The 23,815-nt window shown below is 48.3% G+C and overlaps 9 protein-coding genes across 9 annotated transcripts; 5 read left to right on the forward strand and 4 right to left on the reverse strand.

Moving 5' to 3' along the window:
• Window positions 1-114: 114 nt before the first annotated feature.
• Window positions 115-1,743, forward strand: C7M61_004196 (putative serine/threonine protein kinase; the record flags this gene model as incomplete). The annotated part of the gene is made up of 1 exon (XM_024859519.1): window positions 115-1,743. The coding sequence occupies one exon, from the start codon at window positions 115-117 to the stop codon at window positions 1,741-1,743; it is 1,629 nt and encodes a 542-aa protein (XP_024712188.1).
• Window positions 1,744-2,047: 304 nt separating this feature from the next.
• C7M61_004197 (uncharacterized protein) lies at window positions 2,048-3,697 on the forward strand (the record flags this gene model as incomplete). Its single annotated transcript, XM_024859520.1, has 1 exon — window positions 2,048-3,697. One exon carries the CDS (start codon window positions 2,048-2,050, stop codon window positions 3,695-3,697), a length of 1,650 nt encoding a protein of 549 aa, XP_024712189.1.
• A 44-nt stretch (window positions 3,698-3,741) lies between these two features.
• C7M61_004198 (uncharacterized protein) lies at window positions 3,742-4,869 on the reverse strand (the record flags this gene model as incomplete). Its single annotated transcript, XM_024859521.1, has 1 exon — window positions 3,742-4,869. The coding sequence occupies one exon, from the start codon at window positions 4,867-4,869 to the stop codon at window positions 3,742-3,744; it is 1,128 nt and encodes a 375-aa protein (XP_024712190.1).
• A 157-nt stretch (window positions 4,870-5,026) lies between these two features.
• Window positions 5,027-7,603, reverse strand: ASG1 (Asg1p; the record flags this gene model as incomplete). The annotated part of the gene is made up of 1 exon (XM_024859522.1): window positions 5,027-7,603. The coding sequence occupies one exon, from the start codon at window positions 7,601-7,603 to the stop codon at window positions 5,027-5,029; it is 2,577 nt and encodes an 858-aa protein (XP_024712191.1).
• A 1,070-nt stretch (window positions 7,604-8,673) lies between these two features.
• C7M61_004200 (SDR family oxidoreductase) lies at window positions 8,674-9,705 on the reverse strand (the record flags this gene model as incomplete). Its single annotated transcript, XM_024859523.1, has 1 exon — window positions 8,674-9,705. The coding sequence occupies one exon, from the start codon at window positions 9,703-9,705 to the stop codon at window positions 8,674-8,676; it is 1,032 nt and encodes a 343-aa protein (XP_024712192.1).
• Window positions 9,706-10,231: 526 nt separating this feature from the next.
• RIB1 (GTP cyclohydrolase II) lies at window positions 10,232-11,218 on the reverse strand (the record flags this gene model as incomplete). Its single annotated transcript, XM_024859524.1, has 1 exon — window positions 10,232-11,218. One exon carries the CDS (start codon window positions 11,216-11,218, stop codon window positions 10,232-10,234), a length of 987 nt encoding a protein of 328 aa, XP_024712193.1.
• Window positions 11,219-13,607: 2,389 nt separating this feature from the next.
• On the forward strand, window positions 13,608-14,267 carry C7M61_004202 (uncharacterized protein; the record flags this gene model as incomplete). Its single annotated transcript, XM_024859525.1, has 1 exon — window positions 13,608-14,267. The coding sequence occupies one exon, from the start codon at window positions 13,608-13,610 to the stop codon at window positions 14,265-14,267; it is 660 nt and encodes a 219-aa protein (XP_024712194.1).
• Window positions 14,268-15,959: 1,692 nt separating this feature from the next.
• On the forward strand, window positions 15,960-20,354 carry C7M61_004203 (pleiotropic drug resistance family ABC transporter; the record flags this gene model as incomplete). Its single annotated transcript, XM_024859526.1, has 1 exon — window positions 15,960-20,354. One exon carries the CDS (start codon window positions 15,960-15,962, stop codon window positions 20,352-20,354), a length of 4,395 nt encoding a protein of 1,464 aa, XP_024712195.1.
• A 549-nt stretch (window positions 20,355-20,903) lies between these two features.
• On the forward strand, window positions 20,904-23,357 carry C7M61_004204 (alpha-1,2-mannosidase MNL1; the record flags this gene model as incomplete). Its single annotated transcript, XM_024859527.1, has 1 exon — window positions 20,904-23,357. One exon carries the CDS (start codon window positions 20,904-20,906, stop codon window positions 23,355-23,357), a length of 2,454 nt encoding a protein of 817 aa, XP_024712196.1.
• Window positions 23,358-23,815: the final 458 nt, after the last annotated feature.

Genomic DNA, 23,815 nt, shown 5'->3' on the forward strand with positions numbered 1-23,815 from the left:
TAAATTCCAAAAATTTCGTCCCCTGCCAACTTTCCGTGTGCACCTTCGCTGCTGTTTCCTTTTATAAGGCGCGAAGTCACTAGCAACTCCACCTCAACCTCCACCTCCATCTTCATGACAGAAAAGAAACACCGGTCCCTCAAGGACCTCTTCAAGCACCTGTCGCTGCTGCTGCTGCTGCTTAACAAAATGGGCCATCTGGACCACCGGCTGTTTCTCAGAAGAAGAAACCTGAAACTGCTGCTTACGCCTCAGACAAGCTCGTCGCTGAAACCGTCTCTGGGGAACTCGCCAGCAGCTAGTGATCTGGAGGAGTCCGTCAGGAAGGGCAAGGGAAACCGCAGAAAACACGAGCTGTCCCACCTTTCGTTGAAACGGTTTTTCAAGATCCTAAGACCAGAGCATTTGGACGAGGGCGTCAAGGACAAAACTCCGCCCGATTTGCCCCTTTCGCTGACGCTGGACTTGGCAAAGAAGTACGATATCGGGAAATTGATCGGCACAGGCGCCTCGGGCTCGGTCAACTTGGTCACGGCCCACGGCAACGAGAACGAGATCTTTGCCGTGAAGAAATTCCGGGCTCGCTTGAAGAACGAGCTGGAACACGACTACCAGACGAAGGTGAAGAACGAGTTTTTGATTGGCGACTACCTCAAGCACCAGAACTTGGTGCACACCATGGAGTTGATCAAGGAGAAGCTGGAGTACCTTATTGTCATGGAATACTGTCCCTACGACTTTTTCAACTTGGTCATGCTGGGTCTCATGAAGGTTGAAGAGGTGTGCTGCTATTTTAAGCAGATTGTGAACGGTGTGGCCCACTTGCACGAGGCGGGCATCGCCCATCGTGATTTGAAGTTAGACAACTGTGTGGTGAATCTGGACGGTGTGCTCAAACTCATTGACTTCGGCTCCGCCTTTCAGTATAGAAAAGACAGCAAATCGAGCTCCGGCCCACAGACAAAAATCCTCAAAGCTAAGGGTATCGTTGGTTCCGATCCATACTTGGCTCCTGAGGTTTTCGACACCACCACGCCGTACGATGCCCGTTTGGCCGACGTGTGGTCCATTGCCATTATCTTCTGCTGCATGATTCTCAAGCGTTTCCCATGGAAACTCCCCAGATCGAGCGATCCGCTGTTCCGTTCGTTTGCTTGTCTTAATAGTATGGATGAGCCTGTCAGTGCACAGGAAATGGAAGAAAAGGACTCCAAGGGGCCCAAGTACGGCTCGGAAAGACTTCTCCGTCTTCTTCCGCAGGGCTCCAGACCTCTTATCGCCAGCATGCTTACCATCGACACTACCAAGCGTTGTCTAATAGGCGATGTCCTCGCAGACCCCTTCTACAAAGATATCCAGCATTGTTACTACGCCGAAGTGGACGAGGAGCCACAAGAGGAATTCAAGGAAGCTCAAGAAGACGATTTGCAGCCCCCACAGCCGCCAATGTCGCCAGAGGCTGCTCTGTCTCCAGGCTCAGAATTACAGACACCCAGCTCCAGCGGTTCAGCCACACCCAGAGTCTTGTCCCACGACGCCATCAGCCACGAGCACTCGGCCCACCGGTTCGGCAGTCATATTCACAATCCAGAGGCCTTTGCCGGTAAAAAGGCCGTCAAGCGTGTGGAGCGTTTCTTCAAGGCACCCAACCACACCCACCATTTGGTTACAGAAAAGGAACTAGAGCAGATCAATGCCGAGCGCCAGCGGGCCCGCAAGTTGAAGGAGTCCGGCGCCGCCTAAACAGCACTATTTTGGAAATTATTGTCATAGACGTTTCATTCGCTTTATCAGGTCTGTAGAGGTGCATTCGCATTTGCAACCATTTGGATGCATCCAAGTTGCACAAAACTCAACACAAAACGAACACACCAACACCCTCTTTGAAGAATTAACAGAACAAGTAAAATAATCCCTTTATCTAAATCCTCTCCCATCCGCTTATTTCCACTAAGCCATCGGCTTCCGTGCATCTCGCCTTATCTGGTGCACGGAGGCGGTCATGTCTATTTACAACTACAACAACTACAATCAACATCAACAACCCATGTCTGGCCACGCCGTGGCTCTCCCGCACTGGATCCAGACCGTGTCTGGATGGAGCGCTTTGGCGTCTCTGGTGATCATTTTTTTCAGCATTCTTCTACATCTTCTAAATTACAGAAAACCGTTCCAGCAGCGCTTGATGATCCGGATCCAGTTGATCGTGCCGCTTTTCGCCATTCTGTGCTACTCAATGCTCCGTGATCCGACGGCCGTGTTCAACAAGTTTGTGGTCGAGCCCGTTCGAGAAATATACGAGGCGTTCGTCATCTACACGTTCTTCTCGTTGCTTACTGATATGCTTGGAGGAGCCAAAAGCATCATCATCATGACCAGCGGGCGGCCTCCTGTGCTGCATCCGGGGTTTGTGAAGTGGATCCTTCCGCCCTTGGATATCCTGGACCCGCAGACGTTTTTGGCCATCAAAAGAGGTATTCTACAGTATGTCTGGTTGAAGCCGGTCATCTGTTTTGGCACCTTGTTCTTCGAGCTCCTCGGCTGGTACAACGTCAACGATATGAGCGCCAGCTCGTTGTACCTCTGGTTCACGATTGTCTACAACTTCTCGGTGTCGCTCTCGTTGTACTGCCTTGCCATCTTCTGGAAGATCCTCTGGCAGGACCTCAAGCCGTTCAACCCCATGGGAAAGTTTCTTTGTGTCAAGCTCATCATCTTTGCCTCCTACTGGCAGGGTGTTCTCTTGGCGATTCTTAACATCATGGGCGTTTTGCCAGGGGACAGTTCGCAGGACGAAAACGGAGCCCCAAACATCGGTGTATCTATTCAAAACGCCTTGCTCTGCGTGGAGCTTATAGCCTTTGCCATTGGCCACTGGCTTTCCTTCTCGTATAAGCCATACACCATCTCGAGGATGCCTACGGGAAGAGTGCAGTTTTACTACGCTCTTCGAGACATGTTCGGTATCAAGGATTTGGTCGTGGACTTCGCCCTTACGTTCTACGGCGACTACTACAAGGATTATAAGCAGTTTGACTCGGTCGAAGCGCTTATAGCTCATCCGTCGCTGAAGAGCCGTATGGGCCGTATCAACCAGGGTCTCCGCTACCAGCCCGATGGCAAGCAAAAGCACTGGCTCCCGCTGCAAAACCTACAGTCCTCGCCTCTGGCAGGCCAGGCCAGCATCCGCAGCACCTCGGAGATCAACGCCATCTCCAACAATATTTATCTGCAGCAGTACGGGCGTACACATTCGATTTACGCTCCCTCGCTAGCATCAACTGGAACGTCCACCAGAGCTCTTTATCCGCATTCCGATAAAGGAAGCCCGCCAGCGTCGCCGTTGCTTTCCGACGCCCACTCCGTGAAGACGAACCCTTCCAATTTGGAGGAGGAGTTTTCGGAAACCATCTCGGAGACACTCCGGAAGCTCAACCCCAATGTCAGCTATGACAACGAGTACCTTGATGAGGATGAGCAGTTCTACCAGGCTGCATGCTCTGTTGTAAACAACTACAACCTCGACCAAACGGAGGTGAAGAAGTTGATCAATTACCCAATCGTGGATGAGCTTATCGTTGGCCACGAGTATGGCTACAAAGTCAAAAAATTGCGTGCGGATCGGATTCGCCAACAACGGCAAAACAACTACAGCAGCCTTTCCCGAAATGACAACCGTGGGTACGGCAGTGTCTAATAATCATGCCTTCATAATATATACAAGTTGGGTCGTTCAGTTTTCTAATCATCTAGCTTGAACAGGTAAAGAGAGTCGAGGTCGTCATCTGCCACCTTTGGCTTCTGCTGCTTCGCTTTCTTCTCCTGTTCCTTCTCCAAACGTCTTTGTTTTTTGAGTTCCCTCTCGGAAACCTCTTCTGCTTCCGAATTTGCAGTGTGAGCCACCTTCTTAGGTGAGCAGTTGAAAGCTGCCCTAGCATCAACACTTCCCGATTCTTCAAAAGGACAATCGAGTTCCACCAAGATATCCCTCACCTTCTCCACCACCTTCTCACGTTTGCGAAGCTCTATCTCTAACGCCTCATCTTCAACGTTTCTGATGGTGGTGGTTCCACTCAACAGATCCATGAGTCTGTCTTCCTCGCTGAGCTTTTTGGACTTGAACAACGAATGCTTGTCGCCGAGGTAAATGAAAAATTTATCCTGCTTTTTGACACGTCTAGCGATTTCGTTGTATTTCTGGTTCGCCAAGTCCTGGTTATTGATGGACCATGAAAGAGGTACAATCTTCAAGGCCAGTTTCTTCCGTTCCGCTTGTTGCTTCTGATTGGCTGCTCTTCTAGCGGATGCACTTCCCAATTGCAAGAGCTCTTCCTGCTTTCTAGCAGCTAGCATATCAGAAAATGTTCGGAGCATCTCCTGGATCGGAACCTTCTTGATGATAGGAAACAGCAGCTGTCCTCCTTTGTCCTGCTTACTGACAAACATGCTGATACCGTCCTGACGAAAGTCCATCAGATTGACGATCGTGCTGAGATTTGTGACTGTCAAATGCTTCGTTTCTGGGTCAAATACCTGAACCTTGTACGATGGACTCAAACCATGGACCTGCTTGATGATATCCTTGACTGCAAGCCTGGCCTGGTCACTGCCGGAATCGAAATTGAACCTCACAACCTTTGTCTTTTTTCTATCTCTATCATTGGATTTGTGGTTTTTGTATGGTTTGTTGTTGTGGTTAGGTTTCTTGTTATATGAAGCTGCAAATCTGTTACCACCTGAAGATGAGGGTTTGGGAGGTCCTTGAGAAAATGTGTTTGCATTTCCTGCAGCTTTATGTAAAGCTTGACATGTGGAAAACGGTCTTAGTGATCGAAATAGACTCTGTATGGCTGTTCGGGAGGCCATCATCTTATGCTGATGAAATGTATGGGAGCATTTTTCAAAATATACTGCAAGTGGAGTCACGTGCATTTGCAGCCAGTACAAACCCCTACTACGACAGCTCTAAATCATAAAAAGATTTTTCTCTATTCACATTCAAAAAGCGTAACACGTAATAAATAAGTTAATAATTAAGGTTGTAAGGGTCGAGGTTGTCGAAAGTGGATCCGAAGGGAAGATTCTCAAGCTCGTCCAAGCCTAAGTTGTTCATCATCTCCTCCGGCTTAACCTCTGAGTAGTCTGTTTCAGTCTGGTTCCCCTGGGACTCAGCCTGTTTTTTGTTGCCCTCGAGCATATATGGTGGGAGGATTCTGCCGAAAATTTGTGTGTCGAGCAGATCCATCACACCAGGAACATAGTTATTCTCGCAATTGTCGGACTTTCCGGAGTCACTGTAGCTGCGGCCATCAGCACCTTTGTTAGATTCGTTTCCAAAGTCTTGTTGTAAGTTTTCTTGAGCTCTTCTCTCCTCTGCCTTTTCATTTTCAGCCATACGTGCACTCCGATCGAAAAGCTCAGTGTACTGGTTCGAAAGGGTGTCCTTTGTCAGCTCGATAAGGCCAAACTCTCCCAGCATTGGTGGTACAGCAGGGCGCACACCGTCACGGAAGTCGTTGATATCATCGAAGTTTCGAAGCGTAAGTTGGACAGTCTCGTCGTTGGCTTCAAGAGAGGCGCTGTTCCTGAAGTTGGTCTTCATGGACGTATCAGCCGTTCTTCTGTTTAATTGTTCAAACAAATTGTTCAAAATGTTGTAGATCCTAAGCGAGGCATTGGACATGTTCTTCAAAGTGTCCAACACCTTGCGTCCAATCTCAATATCCTCCTTGATCATCTCGATATTCAAGTCATCATCAAACAAAACGCCCGCGTAGTTCATTCCTTGATTGTTCTTGTGCTGGTTGTTGTAGTTGGCAAAGTGGTAGTAGTAAATCAAACAAGCGATGGAAAAGAAGATCGTGTACATGGAGAACCAGTAGGTTCCAACCAAGAGCTTCTGGTTGATCATTTTGTTTGCAAGCTTGACAACCATACGAGCAACCTTGATACAATTTCTGCCTCTGATAAGGGAGCGAGGATCTGAGTTTGACGCCTGATAACCGTTACTGATGTAATGAATGAATGGACGGTACAAGTTGTTTTGGCAGTTCAAAAACAGTAGATGAAGGTAGTAGTTGGCGAGCAAGAAACGTTCAGGAATCTTCTTGCTGCTCTCGGGGTCACTGGGATCCGTAGGTTTAAGCTCTGGAGGAAGGTTATCGAGCCATTGTTTCAACTCAAATTCAAGCTCGGTAACCTTGTCGTGCATTTTGTCCGAGACCACACGCTCCGGCAGTTTTGACTTGATTTTGATGGGATAGAGCTCCTTGACAATGTGGGAAAGAATGATCGTAAGCTTGGTGTGGTGGTTTGCACAACCAGAAGAAGAAAGACGACCTTCCTGCTTGTCAAAGAGGTAGCTATCACGGGTGATGAACTCGTCATCAAGTTCCACGGGGAAGTTCTGATCATACTCGTCTTCGCTGATCGACTGAGAGAGACCCAAAAGCGAGTTGATGTAGATGTCCATCTTGTAGATGGTATAGAAAAGACGCTTCCTCGTGTCGACCTCAATGGGATCTAGCTTGCGTTTTGAGGACTGAAAGATGGACAAGTTTCTGTGGAGACCTTCCTTCAATGCGCTTCTCAATGCAATACCAATGTACGAGTAACAGGTCGAAAGACGAGCCAGGCACTGCAAGTAGATGATCATCATGACAATGGTTTGGATCGAGGGAATGTCACCGACGTTGGTGATATCGATGAGTTTCCGGGCCTCGAGGAAATACCGGAACCCATCGTCCTCCAAGGAGTGGTCTGACAGATTGTTCGTATACAGCAGACGGGAGAAAAGCGAGCCGCAAGCCAAGATGGAGTACATGAACGGCAAGAACTTCTGTTGTCTGTTTGTGTAGTAGAGCGGGCCCATGCTGTATAAAAGATCAACTTCTTCAAGTAGCGACGGTCTGTGGTAGAATCTGAACAAGACACAGGCCTTGGACCACGTTGTAAATATAAGCTGGAGCGCCACTTCTTTTGGAGGTAAAATAATCTTGATTTCTGCGCCAATGGAGTCTTCGTTCAGTGTGGTGGTGGAAACGTACGGATCTAGCTGGTTGATGGGGGAGGCGTTTGGGGTCGCAGCGTCCAAGTAGAGATCGGAGATATCCCTGACATTGATGTTTGCCGGGTTTTTCTGCTGGAGATAACCCACAATCCGCTGCAATTTGGGCAAGTCAAACGGCAGGCGCAGGTCGTCCATCAAGTTGATGTTCAACTTGGGGAACAAGAGCTGCACCAAGCCCTGGCATAGCTGCAAATTCGGCACCGAGTTCGGCATCAGCTGGGAGCGGTTCATCAGAAGCAGCTTCAAAAGCGGATTCAGCTGGGGATCCAGCGGCAACGGAGGAGGCGCCTTCTTGTTTCGTACATTGGGCTGATCGTAGGTGCAATTGTACGAGTACACCGTGCAATGGATACACGGCTGTTTGCCGTCACATTTCACTTTCTTGTGACGACAGCAGTCGCAGGCACGGGTGACACGTTTTCGTTTGGTCGCTGGACCCATGCTGGCTCCTCCCTGGTAGGGGTCCATGGAGAAGCTGTTTGTCGAGGCCATGGGCGGAGCGGCGTAAGGGTCTTGTTTGGGGGACCCTGACATGGTGTGGGGGAGATTTGGGGGCGATTTGGGGGCGCTTTGTGGGGGAGGCGTGTTATATAATGGTGGATTCGGCTGGTGGTGGGCTGGTTGGTGGGAAAAGAGAGTGGTCGTACTGAAAATCGACAAGGATTTTAGTGCAGGCGCATTGTGGGGGACCTCGCAGTTAGAAGGTGCCAAGGTGGTGGGGCTGGTTTGGAAGATCTTCTAAGTGAGGGTGAATTCGGAGTCAGAAATGTTTTGTGGTTTTGGTAGTTTTTTAGATTTTGTTGAAAACGCTGCTTCTTGGTTGTTTCGTGCCATGATGCAAGGCGCCTAGTAGGCGAGCCTAAACATGTGTCAAATGGGTTATCCGGGATGAAAGTGAGGCGGCCGAACAATGAAGAATTTGGTGTGTTTTCTAAAATTTGGGTGATTTTGCGAATCTGGGGCTCTACGGCGGGCTTGTGTTGCTCATTGTCCTTTTCTTGACTCTGGCGTTGTGAGCACTGGCTTGGAATGCTGATGAATGAGTACTACAGAAAAGAGTCATTTGTGGTGATGATGTGGCGGAAGCGTGGTGGAGAGTTCGGAAAAATGGGCTCCAAGTGGTTTGACGCTTCTTTTAGGTTTATCGTGGATTTTGGTGGTTTTTTGGTGATATACGGACGGTGAGGCTGAAATACGGCTTAATGTGCCACACATGATACACCTGAGACATCAGTGTATCCGGTCGATAAAGATTGAACATAAAAAAGCCTGATTCCCTTCAACAAAACATCCTTAGAAAAACGCCCTCCTTGCTGTTTCCCTATGTTCCGCCACCCTTGGGATTGCGCTATCGGTCGAATAAGCTAGTGGTCTCGTGCAGATATGTACGATGTCCATCATAGCCGACCAGCTTATTAAAGCATAACCACATGGCACGACCGCAGCGGTCTGCAAGATGACCGAAAAGCTTAATGGAAAGCTTAAGCTTATTTACGGCGTTACTTGAGGAGCGGAATATTGAATTGCTGCAAACTTTTCAAGCCATCACTAAGCTTCCAAGAAGCACCTCTACATTTCAATTCAAAGACTGTTTATTTCAAAACTCACTTGTCCAACTTGCCCTCGACCTGGAGGATCTGCCTGGCACTATCTTCAATAGACTGCTCGACAGAAATCAACTCAAAGCCCAAGATCTTCCGGGTCTTGTCGTTGTTCTTCTTGGCCTTAGTGTCGATATCCTCCTGGCCAGAACCTGGCTTGCCCACAGGCACGTTTTCCGTCTGTTTGGGGAACTTCTCGTGCAAAACGTCCAAAATCGTCTGCTGTGTGAACAGACCACTGGTCAAGAACAAACGCTGGTTTTTCGCCTCGTCCTTTTCGAAAGCAACTAAGTGGGCTTTGGCTACATCACGAACATCGACTCCAATGGAGTTGTAAGGGGCCACTTCGTCCTGAGGACTCTTGATCTTGAGAACGGCATTGATCACCTCAGAGGAGGTGTTGAGCTTTTCGGTGCTAAAGTCGTCTGTAGGCTGAGGTCCGAAAACAAGCACAGGGTTCACCGTGGACAAAACAAAAGCCGGCTTTTGCTCCTTGACAAACTCCCACGCAGCCTTTTCTGCAAAAACCTTCGATCCGCTGTAGCCGTAAAGCGGACTCTCCAAGGCCTTTTCCCAGGTGAGGTTGTTCCATGAGGTTTCATCAAACGTCTGGTCCGCTTGCAGGTCCTGGTCCCGAGAAGCAATGGCTGCAAAAGAGGAGGTAACAACCACTCTCTTGATATTTGGACCGTACTTGGCAATCGACAGCAAGGCGTTCTTGGTTCCATGGACCGCAGGCTTGAGAAGGTCTTTTTCCACATCGGTCACATTGTAGTGAAAGGGCGAGGCAGTATGCAAAAAGACCGTGGCTTCCTGGTGTTTCTTGACGAATTCATCAAAAGCACCCTCTTGGGCAATGTCCTCCACAATCTCGTAAGAAAAGCTCTCGGGCTTCCCAGAAAGCTTCTTGACGTATTCTCCCTTTTCCTTGCTTCTCACCGATCCAACGACCGTGTAGCCGTTCTTGATAAGCTGTTGAACTGTGTGTGCAGCAATGAAGCCGGAGGCTCCAGAAATCAAAACTGTAGTAGTCATGGTGGTTTTTAAAAGTGGCAATCGTGCTCTTCTTATACCCTGGTGGCAAGGATTTCGCAGCCACGGAGAATATACATAACGGTCGATCGCTGCATTGTGGCCATTTTCTCCGAAGCCACACCTTTGCGTTTTTCCGCCCCTCTTTTGATGTACGTACCGTCGCTTATGTTAGTTTGACGTTTGGGTGCGTTTTCGTAGGACTTTTCGAGATCCAGCTTACAAACTCCGGCGACACGTCTGTGACATAACCTATGTAAATTGAAACTATATTTTGACGACCGGCCCAGGAAAACCAGTCCCCCTGGACTCGGCACTTTTCTATGCCACCCACTCTACTCTTGTAACGAACGTTATTATCGTAAATGCAATTTTTTATCCACCACAGCAACGCTGCGTTCAGTCGTGACATGTACGGGCCAGGTATCCACCACCCGTGAATCAGACACCTACCGGTCGAGCTCAACTGACCAACAGTGCCTTCTAAGCGCTAACTCTAGCCACCTTAGTAACCATGTACTATCTCTCCTCATATCCTGATGGGCTTCTCAAGCAAGTGTCCCATTCTTTCGATCTTGGCACTGAGATAGCCTTCAATCTCCTTCGACTTGATGCCCTCCAGTGTTCTCCACGCCAAAGGCACCATGGGCACTCTCTCGGCCACCTTCACGTCTCTGTTCATGCCCTCCACGGCTATGATCTTGTCGGGGTTGTTTGTCAAGAGTTTGATCTCCAAAAGGTTTAAGTCCACAAGGATGGCCGTGGCCAACAGGAACAGCCTTCCATCGGCAGGATGCCTCAAGAGCAAGTTCGCCTGGACAGTGTCGGCGCCCAAATCCTGAAGGTTATAGGCCTTCAACTTCTCGCCAAGGCCGATTCCACGGCCCTCCTGTCTCAAGTACACGATACACCCGTGACCGTTTTCACCAAGAAGCCTGCCAGCCTCGTTGAACTGCTCTCCACAGTCACAACGTGCCGACCACGCCGTCTCGCCCGTGTAGCACTCCGAGTGGATTCTGGCCATCACCTGGCCGTCGAACGTCGTTTCCGGCTCCCGGATCAAGTGACCGTCCTTGTCGAAATGCAACTCCTGGCCCGTTCTGTCGTCTCTGTCTGCGGCGTCCCGCCCAGGGAACAACTTGCCCACGTAGGCGCCACGTGTCATTCTGTCCTGCTGGGACTCGCCTGGTCTCTGTTGGAAGAGCGTCTTTGATCTGATATCCTCGCCAAACACTATGGCCAAGTGTTCCTTGTTGTCCACGTCGTTTTCGTACAAATGTAGGAAGATCTCGGGTCCCTGGACGGTGGGTATTCTGGCCCGAGCGATACAGCGCACCACAGGCAACTTATCGTGGATGGGCAACTTCCTTCTTTCTTCTTCCAGAACCACGGGAGGACTCTGGGGAGATGCGGTGATAGGCTCGGACGGGGTGGGCGCCGGCGACACTATGGGCATGTTACGGAACGCTTCGTCCAGATGGTCGGGTTTTTCCGCCTGCGGCTGGACAAGGGTCATTTTGGATTTTTCGTTTGAGGTCTGGGGAAGAAGATGTAGATATAGTGCGACCCATATGACAAAGGCATGCTGTTGCGGAGGGCTTGTGTGCAGTACGCACTGGTTAGCTTAGGCGGTGTTAGTACTATTAGTAATGGTGTGGTTAGCCTTGACAAATCGTGCAGGTAACAGAGATGGGCTACTGTGGGCGGCTGAATAAGTATTAGTAGGGCTGAGGGGACATTGTTATGGAGTTTTTCAAGGTTTTTCAGATTTTTCAAAATTTTCCACCATGGCACAAAAGTGGCTTCGCTTGACACCTGTCAACGTCAAAGCCCGGCCGAGCTCGGAACCACCATATCACAGGCTGCATTGGAAAACACGGCTTAGAGTTGGGTGATTTTGTTTTTGCAATCTGGGTTTTTGTTTTTCCACTTTTTCTGAATTTCTCTGCCCCTGTAAGTACCCCTGGCTGGATCACCCGCTTGACACATCCTATCGCTTGGCATTTGCACCCATGGTGCGATTGTGTGGGCCATTTTCGGCATGTGTTATCAGATCAATCTGGTGAGGCGCTGCAAGGGGCTGATAACAAACGCTCCAATGGGCGGTGAAAACGAAAATTGCACAATTTCGGCTCGGGAGCCGCCGAGGCTTTTGTGGTGCTAGTCCAATGGGAGGTTTACCCGAACAACGAAGAAGAATGTCTGGATTGGGGGCACATCCGAAGAATGGGGGGCACCGTTTGAAGAATGGGGGCGTTCCAGGAGGTTCTCTCGGATAATCCTGGTTCTTAGATGATAGGGATATGATGTCAAAGACATTACGGTTTTTGTGTGTCTAGTATGTAACGAAACGAGGTGGTGGAACGATATTGTTGAATTGGCTTCTCGAAGCCTTCAAACCTCCAGACTTCACGAAGCGTAGAAAACCCCCTCTGATTGGCCACTGCTGGCCTCACGGCTTGGACTAACTGGAAGCCACATACCGCATGGATTTTGACGGTGGTTTATCCGACTGGCTGCTTTAGGAGGCAGTGCTCACGAACTGGGGTGGCTTATTAGGTACTCCAGGCCGTCTGGCGAAGGTTTTTCTGGGATTGGTGCTTTGGAGAGGAAGGGTGTCCGATTTTCGTCAATCAAGGTGGCTGGGTTGCTCTGGACCAGTGCTGTTTGGAGGCGTATGTGAAGAAGTTCGGGTAAAGGAGATCTAGTGGTGATTGGTGGAATGTTTTTCGTAATGTGTTCTTCTGGGATCAATTTTGATTTCCTTAATATTCCAAGTTGGCATCAAACGTTGAGTTAGTGGTTTTCAACACAGGATAGTTAGCTATTCCTGGAGTCGGGACTGTTCACTACTTTTCCTATCATTAGGAGATTTGAGAGATGGCATGCATCTTTGGAACACATATTAAAGAATACTGGCAACTAGGCTGCTTAAAATTTCGAAAGTAGTAGCCATGAGCTGACAGGCAGTATGGGCATGGGGCCATTGGGAGGCTTCACATGTTGATGACGATGGAATGACCTCGATTTCGAGTCTAGACGGTCTACTAAAATCTAGCAAATTCTTCGCTTCTTCACTGATATTAGCAAAACACTCCGGGAGATATTGATAGACTGTAAAAGGAAGTATCGAAATGTGAGCAGAGTGAAGCGCTTTTTATAGGGTACCTTTCCTTGTTCTTCTGGCGAATTATCTCGCTCCTTCATGAGACCTAGTGAATTAAAATCAAAGCTGGTGATTTCTCCTATTGATAGACACATCAAGAAAAGGCAGTCATACGGCAGAGAGAAGTCAGAAGACCCCTAAGGTGATAGCTCAATAATTCTTGCTTGACGATGGATTTTCATACTTATCCTCACTCTTCTGTTCTTTTTGCTGAATTGTCGATTTGTGAAGAAAACAGCCTATTCTGACGCATTCCATCTTTTCAAATCGACCACTGGTACTCCGTACTCCGAGTACTGTATAAGTCTTTTTGGGTAGGTCAGCCTTCACACTAAGCAACAGACACCACTACACCCAACCAATGCTAGTGCAACCACTTCCTAACCTCCAAATCATCAAAAGAACGCCCCTTAAGTGATTCATGAAATTCAAACTTTCATGAATGTTGATTGGATTCATAATATGAGTCCTGCATATACCACCAGTCATGTGGGGACGAACAGCACAGCAAAGCCAAACACACGAACAGCATTTATAAAGGAATCCAAAATTCGAACATTCTGGACTTCAAAAGAAACCCTTCATCTTCAACGCCCCAGCAACGGTATGCTGACTCAGGACCCTGGAGAGCTCGTAGTGGCGGTGTGCATACAAGTAGGGCCAATCACCGCAACCCATTTTCTCGTTACGCTCAGAAAAAATCTACTACTCTACATCAACTACTCACCCACATTTCTTCATGCTTTCGTTGGTTTCCAGAACAACGTTACGTGGTATTGCCACGTCGGCCAGACTCGCCAAACCAGCAGCAGCAGCAGGCCCAGAGTACTTGACCACCGGTGGGTCGACTCAGTCTGTGTGGCCTAAAGGTTTCAGACAACCCAGACCAAAGACATGGGAGGAGCTGAGCGAATCGGCCCTTTCCAAAGCCACCAAGTTCTTCTTCCTCAGTGAGATCGCCAGAGGAATGTACATTTGTATGGAGATGTTCTTCCGTGCCCCATACACCATCTACTATCCTTTTGAGAAGGGCCCCATTTCGCCCCGTTTCAGAGGTGAGCACGCCTTGAGAAGATACCCCTCGGGCGAGGAGAGATGCATTGCTTGTAAGTTGTGTGAGGCGATCTGCCCAGCCCAGGCCATCACAATCGAGGCGGAGGAGAGAATCGACGGCTCCAGAAGAACCTACAAGTACGACATTGACATGACCAAGTGTATCTACTGCGGCTACTGTCAGGAGTCCTGTCCTGTGGACGCCATTGTCGAGAGTCCTAACGTCGAGTACTCGACGGCGACCCGTGAAGAGTTGTTGTACAACAAGGAGAAGTTGTTGGCCAACGGTGACAAGTGGGAGCAGGAGTTGCAGTACTGTATTGACGCCGACGCCCCCTACCGTTAAGTTACTGAAACGGCCCCCGCCGCCCAGCGGCATCTGCATTCGATTCTGGCTCGGTCGACCCTGGCCCAACCAGAGTGTAATATATAGCGAGCTCTGCTCCCCCGATAAACATTACGAAAGACCCTGATTGTAGGATGGTGCCAGTACTGAGCAGATGGAGGTAGCAATTTCAAAGTTTTGGAATGAAGAAGCTACTTTCATGAGTTGCAGTAGTGCTGCATCATCAAGATCTGTTGCCTGGGCATAAGGCTGGAAAGCTCTAAGAATGTGTAGAAGGTTTACTGGAGATGCCCTTCAGGCGTTGTTACCAGACAATCTCAAGGGCTAGTGGCTTAAGTCGACTTTGATGCACATCTCAATAATTTTTCCACTTTTCTAGCTGTTGGCGTTTTTGCAATTGTTGATGTACTAGTTGTTGATGTTTCCGATATTTGGCTGCGAATGTACTATGCGACTCAATTTATAGCTATGTTCAAATGGAATTGACATTTTCCACAAAAGGTCATGAGAGAAAAAAAGATAGGGTATAGATGACTTCACAATTTTGAAACACAAATACTCGTCTCCACGCCATTTTTTATTTTGAATTCTACCCATCTCGGTGTAAATCCTAAAGGCTCAGCTATACCCCATAGAACTCCACAACCTCTTCCACCCAATCGCTAACTATCAAGAATGAAACCACAATTGACTAGTAATTAATTGTAAAAGTCCTGATTGCCTTTCCCCCGACCAAGTCCGAACATTTAATTATCACTTTTCAGCTTAATGTACCTAAATAGCCAGCATCATTGTAAACAATACCAAGCATGGCAACATCCACTTCGAGCCAAAAACTCCTGATATAAGAACTTAAGCTCTCACAATCTCAAATAAAACCTGGCATCCACGGAACAACAACCAAATCGTGAAACCTCCAAATGTGTGTTCAGCCGCATGGTCTAAACCACACCCACAACACCACTACCCAACAACGCCCCCAAACCCCCTTCCACTTTTCCACTTTTCCACAAAAATCAAAGAAAGACACCCTCGGCTCCTAGATGTCCCGAGATGCACCGGTCACCTCTTCCACATCCTCGGCTTGTATCTGCCGATCTCAAACTTTATGGTGTGAGTTATCCAAAACATAGCCACGCCAACGACGGAAAGTTCACGGCCGTGACACAATTACACCAAAAACAAGAGCAATTGCTCGATGTCACAAAACCAGATTTAGGTTCGTAAATGGTTAGTACGGAAATCGGAGTTTCAAGTGCGCCGCATGCTTTCTGTGGAGTCGACCATCGATTCAGATGAGCTGCCAACAATAGAAGCAGTGACTGATCTACAGATTTTCCTCGGTATCAAATGGACACTTGACATCGATTATGATAAAAAGATTCAAATTTCAATGTTCTCCTTTTCAAACACCCAGCAACCAACGGCCTCCCGACTATGACCAGCCCACCATTTCTTATCTCCGCTATCGACCACAAAACCAAAGAACATTTTCCCGATCATGGGCCCATTGGGTGACTCCAGATTGCTCCCTGGTCCCTATAGCCTTTTAACGTTGGGGCGTGCATCACGTCCTGCACATAGCGCATGCACCGTCCCCATTAGGCGTTGGCTGCGAAACCTCAGATGATGCCACTACCTCGGGTCATCCCCGTATATAGCCCTATCTGTAGTATTTTCAAATCTGTAAAAATGTCCTCCCGAAGTCTGAGCACGTATAATGGCTTCACGCCTGCCGTGGAGGAAGAAATACGGGACCTTGCGAAAAACATCCAACTGCAATGCCTGGGTCTGACGTCTGAAAACAACTTGTACCGGTTCATGAGCCACGAGTCCCAGGTTCATGGCGAGAATCCAGTCACATCCACCGATGAGCGTCTTGATCCCAATTCTGAAAAGTTTGATCTGCGTTTCTGGGTGAAAAACCTCAGGAAGTTGGTGGATCTGGACGAAGACTACTTCAAGCCAGCCCTGCTTGGGGTCGCCTACAAGAACATGAGCGTTTTTGGCCATTCTACAGATTCCGACTACCAGGCTACATTCGCCAATGTGGTGTGGAAAGCCGCGGTGCATTGGATCAAGGGCCACAACAAGGCCTACAGAGACGCCATTCGGTTCGATATCTTGAAACCCATGGACGGCTTGATCAGTCCTGGCGAATTGACCGTCGTCTTGGGCCGTCCAGGAGCAGGATGTTCCACTTTTCTCAAAACTTTGGCCACACAAACCCACGGAGTGACTGTGGACGAAAACTCCACCATTCTGTACGACGGCTATTCCCAGCACGATGTGTCCCACCACTTTAGAGGCGACGTTGTGTACTGTGCTGAGGTGGAGAGCCATTTTCCTCACATGTTGGTGGGCGATACGCTCCAGTTTGCAGCCAAGCTTCGAACCCCGAAAAATAGGCCAATGGGTATTTCCAGAGAAGAATACTCGAGACACATGGCTGAGGTTGCCATGGCCACTTATGGTCTCTCGCATACGAAAAATACAAAAGTGGGCAACGACTTTGTTAGAGGTGTTTCTGGTGGTGAGCGTAAGAGAGTCTCTATTGCAGAGGTGTATCTTTCCCAGGCTAGCTTGCAGTGCTGGGATAACTCCACCAGAGGTTTAGATTCGGCTACAGCTATGGAGTTTATTCGTGCTTTGAAAGCGTCGGCCACTATTTGCAACGCTACCCCATTGGTGGCTATCTACCAGTGTTCTCAGGATACCTACGACATGTTCGACAAGGTGGTTTTGCTTTACGAAGGGTACCAGATTTTCTTTGGCAGCACTGCCAGTGCAAAAGAGTATTTTGTGAACATGGGCTGGCATTGTCCACAGAGACAGACCACCGCTGACTTCCTCACGTCTTTGACCAACCCGAGCCAAAGAGAGCCACAATACGGTTTTGAAGATAAAGTTCCCAGAACGCCCAAGGAATTCTACGAAATATGGCAGAAATCGCCCGAAAGAGCTGCCCTTCTCGGAGAAATCGACGAGTACCTCGCCTCAGAAGAAATCAATGCTAGAGCTCACAGATTCAAGGAACACCATCTTGCAACGCAAACATCCAGAACAAGAGCCAAGTCGTCGTACACCGTTTCCTTCGACATGCAAGTCAAGTACATCATGCAGAGAAACTGGCTTCGTTTGAAGGGAGACCCCTCAGTCACAGTGTCCAATGTGGTGTGCAACATCATTGTGTCTGTGCTTATCGCCACGATCTTCAACCATCTTAAATTCGACACGGAGTCGTTCTACTCACGTACGGCTGTTTTGTTTTTTGCCGTTTTGTTCAACGCTTTCTGCTCCCTTCTTGAGGTCTTTTCCTTGTATGAGGCCAGACCAGTGGTGGAAAAGCATAAGAAGTTTGCATTGTACCGCCCTGCTGCCGATGCCCTAGCCTCCATCATCACCGAGCTTCCGCCTAAAATCATCACCTCCATCGGCTTCAATTTGATTTTGTACTTTGTCGTCCATCTTCGTCAAAGCGCAGGTCACTTCTTCTTCTACTGGTTGATCAACTTCACTTGCACGTTGGCCATGTCACATATATTTAGAAGCATTGGTTCGGCCACCACCTCCTTGCAACAAGCCATGACGCCTGCATCCCTTTTGCTTTTCACCTTGATTGTGTTTACTGGTTTTGTCATTCCACCAAATAGCATGCACGGCTGGTGTCGCTGGATCAACTACATCGATCCGGTTGCCTATGCCTTTGAGAGTTTAATTACAAACGAGTTCCACGGAAGAGACTTTCCTTGTGCTTCTTTGGTGCCTCGTGGTGGAGACTACCCTCGGAGTGGAAACAGCGTTGTTTGTGGAGTTGTGGGTGCTATTCCTGGACGGTCTACTGTCAGTGGAGACGATTACATTGGACTTTCGTTTGAGTACTACAACACACACAAATGGAGAAACTGGGGCATTCTTTTGGCATACACCTTCTTCTTCCTTGGTGTCTACATCACCTTGGTGGAGTACAACAAGGGAGCCATGCAAAACGGTGAAATCTTGGTTTTCCAGCACAAGGCCTTGAAGCAGGAGAAAAAACGGAGAAAGGATCTTGAGGAAGGAAATGCCGAGAGAATTGCACCCGATGAGAAGTTCTACGATGCTCGTGAATCTGACAATTCCCAGAGCCTGAGCGATGCTAAGCTCCCTGTGTCCAACGAGATTCTCCACTGGCGGAATCTTCGTTACGAGGTGAAGATCAAAACAGAGCAGAGAATCATTTTGAACAACGTCGATGGTTGGGTTCGTCCCGGTCAGGTCACAGCGCTTATGGGTGCTTCTGGAGCAGGAAAAACGACCTTGTTGAATACGCTTTCGGAGCGTTTGACGTCTGGAATTATTACTAACGGTGTGAGAATGGTGAACGGAAAAGCTTTGGACTCGTCTTTCCAGAGATCCATTGGTTATGTTCAACAACAAGACTTGCATTTGCAGACCTCCACCGTCAGAGAAGCCCTCAAGTTCTCAGCCTACTTGCGTCAGCCATCTTCGGTTTCAAAAGCCGAAAAGGACGACTATGTCGACTACATCATCCAGCTTTTGGAAATGGAGCGGTACGCCGATGCCGTGGTGGGTGTTCCTGGAGAAGGTCTCAATGTTGAACAAAGAAAAAGACTCACCATTGGTGTGGAGCTTGTTGCCAAACCTCAATTGCTTTTGTTCTTGGACGAACCTACCTCCGGTTTGGACTCTGAAACCGCATGGTCTATTTGCAAGTTGATCAGAAAATTGGCAGACCACGGCCAGGCCATCTTGTGTACTATCCACCAGCCCTCGGCTATCTTGATGAAGGAGTTTGACCGTCTTTTGTTTCTTCAGAAGGGAGGCCAAACAGTGTATTTTGGTGACTTGGGCCACAACTGCCAGACACTTATTGACTATTTTGAGAAGTACGGAGCCTCCAAATGTCCACCTCACGCTAACCCTGCTGAGTGGATGTTGGAGGTCATTGGAGCTGCTCCTGGATCCCATGCTGACCAGGACTACTACGACGTTTGGCTCAAGTCTGATGAATACGCAGAGGTTCAAAAGGAGCTTGACGATATGGAAAAAGAGTTGGTCAAAATTCCAAAGGACGATGACCCAGACAGACATAAGTCTTACGCTGCGCCATACTTGTCTCAGTACCTTTTGGTCACCAAGAGAGTGTTTGAGCAGTGCTGGAGAACTCCTTCCTATACCTTGTCCAAAGCTGTGTTGGCTGTTTCCACTGCCCTCTTCAACGGTTTCGCTTTCTTCAACGCAGACAAAACGCTTCAAGGCCTTCAAAACCAGATGTTTTCGGTTTTCATGTTCTTCCTTGTCTTCATTACGCTTTCCCACCAGTATCTTCCCCACTTTGTGGCCCAAAGATCCTTGTACGAAGCCAGAGAGAGACCTTCCAAGACATTTTCATGGTTTGCGTTTATTTGTGCCCAGATAACCGGAGAGATTCCATGGAACATCATCTGTGGTACCGCAGCCTTCTTCTGCTGGTACTACCCTATTGGATTGTACCACAACGCCACAGAAACCAACACTGTCAATGAACGAGGCGCCACTATGTGGTTCACAATTGTGCTTTTCTACATCTACACCTCGTCGATGGCCCAATTGTGTATTTCCTTCATTGAGCTTGCTGAGAACGCAGCCAACCTTTCCATCTTCCTTTTCACAGCCTGCTTGAACTTCTGTGGTGTTTTGGTTTCCAAGAGCCAGATGCCCAAATTCTGGCTTTTCATGTACCGTTTCAACCCATTCACATATTTGGTGTCGGTGGTGCTCTCGGTGGGATTGGCTCATTCCAGGGTGGAGTGTTCGGAATCGGAACTTTTGCGTTTTGATCCACCACAAGGTCTTACGTGTGAACAGTACATGGCACCTTATATGGCAAAAGCCGGTGGTTATTTGACGGTGGATGCAGCCAAATGTGTCTACTGTAAGATGAGAGATACCGGTCCTTTCTTGAAGTCCATCAATGCGGACTACCACACCCGCTGGAGAGACATTGGTGTTTTTATTGGCTTCATTGTGTTTGATTTTGTTTTGACAGTCGGCTTCTACTGGCTTGCACGTATCCCCAAGGGAAGCAGGCAAAAGAAGCAGTGAGACATTTAATTAATCGTGATTGCATACATAGATAGTTTATTCATTTAGAGGTTGATTTGTAGGGGTGGGCCCCAAGCTGGCGGTATCGATAATAAAGAATGCTGATCAAAGTGCTACAGCATTCTGAAAGAAGTATCTATTCCTAGAAGAACGAAGAGGGTATATATCGACACTTTAGGAGGTCACTCGCGTTTCAAAATTTCATTGGCCGTCAGAAAAGCTCATTTCTTCTCAATTTTCAATTCTAGCTATTATTAGTAAAAATGTAGTTTTCACAATTGTCACAGTGCCATGTCTGTCATCCCCGATACACTCACACGACTAGTACAAAAGGCCACACACAACAAGCAAAGGAAAACTAAAAGCAACCTCAAAATCAATTAGCAGCCAAAAATCCAAATAAAACCCTCTTCAAAAAATAAGGTTTTTACCGAATCGCCGACGCCACAGCTGGATCTACCGTAGGGCCTGATCCAGACAGAACCCTCTGTGCACTCCAGTATCACCAACAGATAGAACCAACTACTCTTTTGAAAAACCACCCCAGCCATGCTCTATGCACTTCCGTGTATCGTCTGGGCGCTCCTCCTACCGTCACTATCGGCCCTCCGATTCGACGAGCATGCTGCCTTCACGCCAGCCCACCTTCGAGAGCTAAAAGCCCAGACAAAGCTACTTTTTCAGCATTCATGGGACTCATACATGGCGTTTGGGTTTCCTGCTGACGAGGTGCGGCCCATTTCGTGTGAACCATACGGCCCAGACTACGTCGACCAGCTGAACATGCGGAACGATGCTTTGGCCAATGTGCTGCTGACAGTGATAGACAACCTAGACCTGCTCTTTGTGATGGAAGAGTGGGGTGAACTTCGAAAGGTCTTGAAGTACCTTCACGAGAACCAGGCCACTCTTTTTGAACAAGATACTATAGTTCAAGTTTTCGAGGCGCTGATTCGGTGGCTTGGTGGCCTTCTTCTGGCACATTTGTTGCTTACAGATGTCCCGTGGCCCGATCGGCCTGAGTACGCTGAAGTGAGGCAGATTTGTGAGGAGTACGATGGATTTTTACTTATTTTGGCCTATGACCTTGGCATCCGCTTGATTCCAGCGTACCAGACGGAAACGAATTTGCCATTTCCACGAGTCAATCTCGCCAAAGGCCTTGAAGCTGTTCCATCGAAGATGAATGATGAAACATGCACTTCGGGGGTCACCACGCCATACGTCGAGTTTTCCTTACTTTCCAAACTCACTGGCGACTCTCAATTCGAGCAATTGACGAGCCTCTCTTTCTGGAAAATCTGGCACTCACGCTCTGGTCTTGGACTATTGTCCATGACGATAAATCCGGTGAAATCAGAGTGGATCGACTCCATTACCGGCGTCGGGGCCCTGGTAGACTCCTTCTACGAATACGCAGTCAAAGGATCTATCATATTCGGAGACGACAGCTTATGGCTGATCTTCACCAAAGCATACATGGCACTCTTGTCACATCTGGCTCAAAGCAACGGCATCCACGATCCTACCCTTTTTGGCAACGTTAATACAGGAAGCGGTGAGTTGGTCTCTACCTGGATAGACTCGCTTGGTGCCTTTTGGGCTGGTGTTCAGGTTCTAGCTGGTCGACTTACAGACGCTATTCTGAGCCACCTAATCTACATGAAAATGTGGGACTATTTCGATGCTGTTCCGGAAAGATGGTCTTTTCTCAGTGCATCCTCGAAATATGACCCACTCGAAGAGAGAATCGACAATGCCATCAACCTAGAATGGTACCCATTGAGACCCGAATTTATCGAGTCCACATACTACCTATTCCGTGCCACCAAGGACCCCATGTACTTGCAAATTGGCCTCCGTATCCTATCTGTTTTTGAGTCCAGGTTCATGACTAATTGTGGATTGGCAGGCTACCAGAACGTCAAGACTGGAGAACTCCAAAACCGTATGGAAACTTTCGTCATGGGAGAGCTGCTTAAATACCTTTATTTGCTCTTTGACGAAGCCGACGAGGTGTTTTTGCATCAACCCTTCATGTCCAGAAAGAACTGGGTGTTTTCCACAGAAGCTCATCCTCTATGGTACACCTCCCAGTACGGCAGCAAATCTGCCCAGCATTTTAGAGATACACTCCACAAGCTTCAAAAGCATGACAAAGCATCCAAGGTTTCTCCCTACAAGCGATCCTTCATCAAAACCTTGTGGCTGAAGCTTGCAAGTGCAGATAGAAGAATGGTGGATAAATTAGTCGAGCCACCATCCGACAGAAATGCCACTGAAGTAAACTGGGAGAGGCTAGGCGTCAAAGCCTTTCAACCAGCTTTATCATCGTTCGATCAGTGTGAAGTGAGACCTAGACAGTTGAAAACACACGAGCACTCATTCATGCAATCGGGCTACTACACATGGAAGAGTCTTTTCCAGCCCGAAGCTAAATTCCAAAATACGCTCGTCCGCCCACCCCATTTACAAAGGCATTCGAAGCTGTCTCCGAATCACTACATCGAGCTCACACCAGCATTTTACCATACATACACAGCATTTGCACCCAAATCCAAGGGTGACAAACTTTACCTTCAATGTGCCCGGGCACCCACCACCAAAGAAACTGATTGTGTCTTTGGCGATCCAGCTAAGCCAGAAACCCACGAGATGTACATTGTCAAGCTGACAGAAAAGAGCTCTAAAATGTCACCAAACGACGTGGTGATGCCCTGGCTTTCTGGGCGCTTCAAGCTAGAAGTGCTCAGGCTTGGAGAACTCGATTCCACCAACACGCTCATCACCAAGGACTACATCCGCAAAGCCCGTCCAGATACGTGGGTTTCGAGAAAATCAGAAGTGCTCCGGATCATTCGAGCCAACGGTGTTAATGTGGGCCGGTACCGCACCGTGTGGACTTCCAGAAAAGCACTTCTGAACACAGACATGTTCAAGATCTCGAAGGACGGGAGGATATATGTCCAAGGCAGCTACATCGAGAACTTTAGAGTGTACTAGAGGCAGCTTTCCTAGAATTAATAGAGAAGGCCTGGTGTGGCTAGGCTAATTTTTCACAAGGCGTAGTTTTTCCGATAACGCTCCAATTAGCAGTTGTGCATTCTGATGGTCGTGAGTCATGGCTGCTTTAATATCCGAAGCTCAATGTTACACAATGTGAAATTGTGAAAATTGTGAAATTGTGAAATTTCATCATACCACCAAATCGGCCCTGATCTACTCGGCTCTTGGCTTGCGGCTGTTTGACAGATGCACCATACTTTAGATTCCGCAGCAGAAGTTCACAGTCCAGTCAACCGTCTTCACTTATCAGAATGCAGAATACAATATTCCCGGAGCCTTTTTCCATTTTCTTGTTTTCCAAAAATCTCTTCACTTCCTCGTAATCACATCATTTCTCGTTCCCACCTTTATCTGGCTGATCGTGGTTACGTTTTCGGCTGTTCGCGGGCTGACTC

This window comes from Candidozyma pseudohaemuli, assembly GCF_003013735.1.
Source record: "Candidozyma pseudohaemuli strain B12108 chromosome Unknown scaffold00013, whole genome shotgun sequence".
Lineage (NCBI taxonomy): Eukaryota > Fungi > Ascomycota > Pichiomycetes > Serinales > Metschnikowiaceae > Candidozyma > Candidozyma pseudohaemuli.